This window comes from Rhagoletis zephyria, unplaced genomic scaffold (genome assembly GCF_001687245.7).
Source record: "Rhagoletis zephyria isolate East Lansing unplaced genomic scaffold, Rhagoletis_zephyria_1.1 Rzeph_scaffold_34938, whole genome shotgun sequence".
Taxonomy (NCBI): Eukaryota; Metazoa; Arthropoda; class Insecta; order Diptera; family Tephritidae; genus Rhagoletis; species Rhagoletis zephyria.
Genome location: NW_016191993.1, coordinates 1 through 3497, shown reverse-complemented (window position 1 = coordinate 3497; position 3497 = coordinate 1). Strand labels below are relative to the sequence as shown.

Sequence of the window (3497 nt, the reverse complement as noted above, 5' to 3'; positions counted from 1 at the left end):
TACTATGGGCATGCGACAACAAAGAAGTCAACGAATGGTAAGTAAATGTTGAGAAAATCGTCAAAAGTCACCAAAATATCAATAAGCGCATACATTTGCATTACAAAAATAGAATAGCTGAAAGAATTTTCCCGAACAACCTTCAAAAAATATTATTTTTTTTTTTTTCATTGTTATCAATATGTTTATTTATTTACTTACATATGCTTATTATCAGTAAGTAGTTTAAGGATATTTTGCTTTTCATTACCAATCGACAACCTTTATTTACGACACTTTAATGTATTGCCTTCTAGTTTTCCTAACCCCTTTTGGGGTTGTTTGTTTATGACGTTGACCTAACAACGCGCGCATACATAAATATTTATGCCTGTAGGTAGGCACATAACTATGCCCGTGAATGTCAGCCGCCATTCATAACTATGCAATTGTTTAGTGTTTCTCTTTTTTGTATGGCAATTTTTTTTTTTGCATTTGCTTACACCTAACAAGTAACACACACAAAAAAGTTTNAAGTTTGATAATAACATTTTCTTACCTTTTCCAACCCCCACACAGCCGACTATGGCAACTACTTGAGCCGACGACTCGTTGCTAAATCCTGCTCGGACTCCTCCATGGAAGGCAGGAGCTCTGATAGCACCTACACAAGCAGCAGTGGCGGTGGTGGTAGTGGAGGCGGGGGTGGCGCGGGTGGTGGCTGCGGCGGCGGCGGCGCCGATGGCGGCAAGTCTGCGTCCAAGGGTAGCGGTGTTGGTGGCGCAGCAGCGCCCAATGACAGCAACTGCGCGGGAATTAGCGGCCGCTTTACACGTCAAGCGGTGAATTCACGGTAATTTGCATTAAATTTGCACGAATGTGAACTTTCACAAACGAGCTCGCTTAAACTTATTTACATACTTCTCACTTCCCGCATACAACCGACCACGCCTACTTTATAAATGCATTTACATATGTATGTATGTATATGTATTTGTATGTGTGCAGTTTCCCAGCCATGGATCGTATGGAAATGAATAGCAACTATATGCGCGTTCATAAGCCAACCACCACCTACAACAATCATCAAGCAGGCATGGGCGCCTATGCGCAGCTACAACAACAACAAATGAATATGAGTTCAACGTATCCGAAAATTAACTATGGTCTGCCCCCCACACAACAGCAGCAGCAGCAACACCAACAACAACAACGTAGAAGAGCTCAACAGCAACAGCAACAAAGGCAATCACAGCAATCATCGTTGGTGCAACCAGTTGTGATCGGAACACGCGCCATGCAGCGTTCGCGTGGCTTTGGTGGTGGCGCCTTTGCTCCAGGTTTGATTGATTGTTTAATTGTAATTTCCACATGCAAATGAAAGCAACTAACCATTTAATGTTTTTTGTTTTTGCATGGATAGACAATTTCCGTTCCGCCGAAAATTCTCCAAAGGAGCATAACAGTAATACAGCGCTGCCTAACAACAACAACAAAGTGAATAACAATTTGGATGGCACCTATACGATTTATATGAACACAGATAATGATACACACACGCCTGCTGCACTGACAGCTAGTAGAGGCAGCCAGCAGCAACAACAACAACCACATGTGCATGCGAAGACCCCAACAGCAACAGCAACAGCAGCAACAAATGGACGTCGCTTCGTTAATGTGGAAAATTTTGCAAAGCAAAGGTAAGTTCGATGGGTCTCAGAAATGAAAAGCGCCAATTGCAAAAACTCGATTTCACAATCTGTTATGGCAAACATACATACAATACAAATATATGCACATTAGACCGTACCGGAAAAAAAATATTTCGCTATAATCCCCTGACTCTAATGTAATTTTGCACGGCAATTTAGCAAAAAAAAAGTTCGTTTGTTTTTCGTTATATCTTCGGCATTTACAGTCGGTTCTTAAAGTATGATACATATTTTTTTGTTCCAAGGTTCATTGACCTCAATTACCCCGTTCTAGTACTTACACCAAAAATCATTAAGGCGAAGGCGATTTCTATTTCTATTTTGTTTTTTTTTTTGCTACCCCCTACGCCTTTTGCAAATTTTCATCATATCTTCGGCATTTACAGTCGGTTCTTAAAGTAGAAGATATCGATGCTTTTGTCTCGAGGATACAATTTTTTTGTTTGTTTTCAAGTTCATTTACCTCAAGTACTCCATTCTAGTACTTACCCTCCAAATTTCAGTTCTTATCACCCTTACGTACCACCCTAATGTGAGTAAATAAACATGGCAATTATGAAAGCCCTTTTGTGTCTTCCAAAAGGTTAATTGAAAGATCTGCTAACGAGGAGGTCTCAGATCTGTTTGTCTTCAGCAATATTTTTTGATAACTAAATTAAATTAAATTTTTTAACGATAAAAAAATTTAAATTAAATATAATTTAAAAAGGAAAAAAATATAAAAGGAAAAGCAGTAAAAGAAAAAATAAGCAAGGTTTCTAAAAGTTTGATTAAATTGAAAAAGCATCTTTCTGAAAACAATAAAATCTAAGAATTAAGAGAAAATTAAAATGTAAACAGAAAAATTTTTAATTAATTTTAATTAAGAAGGGAAAAAATATATAAAACCAGTTTCTAAAAACTTAATAAATTAGAAAAAATAAATAAATATAATTTTTTTAAACAATAAGATCTTAAAATTGAAAGAAAATTAAATAAAAAATAAACTTAAATTAAAAGTAACAAACAAATAAAAATTTGTATTTATTTTTTTATCAAATAGAATAAAAAAATATTGTTTTCTTTTCAAAATAATAATATGAAATCAAAAGCAAAATTAAACAAAAAAAAAATTTATAAAAAATAGAAAAATACATAAAATAAGCTACTGAAAATTAAATGAAGTTATGTATTTCTCTTTCTAAAGCTATAAAATCTAAGAGGGAAAATAAAATTTAATCTGAGAATTCAAAACAAGTTTCTAAAAATCTAAAACAACAAAATTTAATGATTCGAAGAAACGTTAACTAGAAAGGGAAAGTAACCAAACAGGTTTTTCTTTTTTAAGGAATGTTATCTTAAAATTAAAAAAAGATTTAATTAAAAAAATACTTCAGAAAAAAATAAATACATAAAATAAGTTTCTAAAAATCAAATGAAATGAAAAGCAATATGTATATACGTATATTTTCCTTTTTAAAATAATAAAATCTAAAAATTCGAAGAAAATTTAACGGAATAAATATAACATTAAGCAAAAAAATATATTTTTTTTAATTGAAAGAAAAAAAGAATATTCTTTTTAAAACAATGTTATCTAAAATTAATATAAAGTTATTTAAAAAAATAATATTTACGAAAAAAAATGAATATCTAAAAAAGTTTCTAAAAATCAAATGTAATTAAAAAAATATATGTTTTGTCTTTTAAAGTAATAAAATCAAAAGATTCGAAGAAAATGTAACTTAAAAAGAGAATACAAAATGAAGAAAAACTCTCTTTTTAACCGACCTCCAAAAAAGGAGGAGGTTATCAGTTCGTCGGAAT

General features: G+C 32.6%; 1 protein-coding gene across 1 annotated transcript; it reads left to right on the top strand.

Annotated features, from left to right (window-relative positions):
- Nucleotides 1-6: 6 nt before the first annotated feature.
- On the top strand, nt 7-1843 carry LOC108354311 (uncharacterized protein DDB_G0283357-like). The gene is made up of 5 exons (XM_017605506.1): nt 7-37; nt 559-682; nt 716-832; nt 988-1319; nt 1403-1843. The coding sequence occupies exons 2-5, from the start codon at nt 618-620 to the stop codon at nt 1681-1683; spliced, it is 795 nt and encodes a 264-aa protein (XP_017460995.1). The 5' UTR covers nt 7-37; nt 559-617; the 3' UTR covers nt 1684-1843.
- Nucleotides 1844-3497: the final 1654 nt, after the last annotated feature.

What these genes read in the sequence shown, in the direction of transcription:
- LOC108354311 (XM_017605506.1), top strand. Translation starts at nt 618, where the DNA reads ATGGAAGGCAGGAGCTCTGATAGCACCTACACAAGCAGCAGTGGCGGT. An exon ending in GGTGGTGGTAGTGGAGGCGG is followed by an intron (nt 683 to 715) that starts GGGTGGCGCGGG and finishes CGGCGGCGGCGG; the next exon opens with CGCCGATGGCGGCAAGTCTG. An exon ending in CGTCAAGCGGTGAATTCACG is followed by an intron (nt 833 to 987) that starts GTAATTTGCATT and finishes GTATGTGTGCAG; the next exon opens with TTTCCCAGCCATGGATCGTA.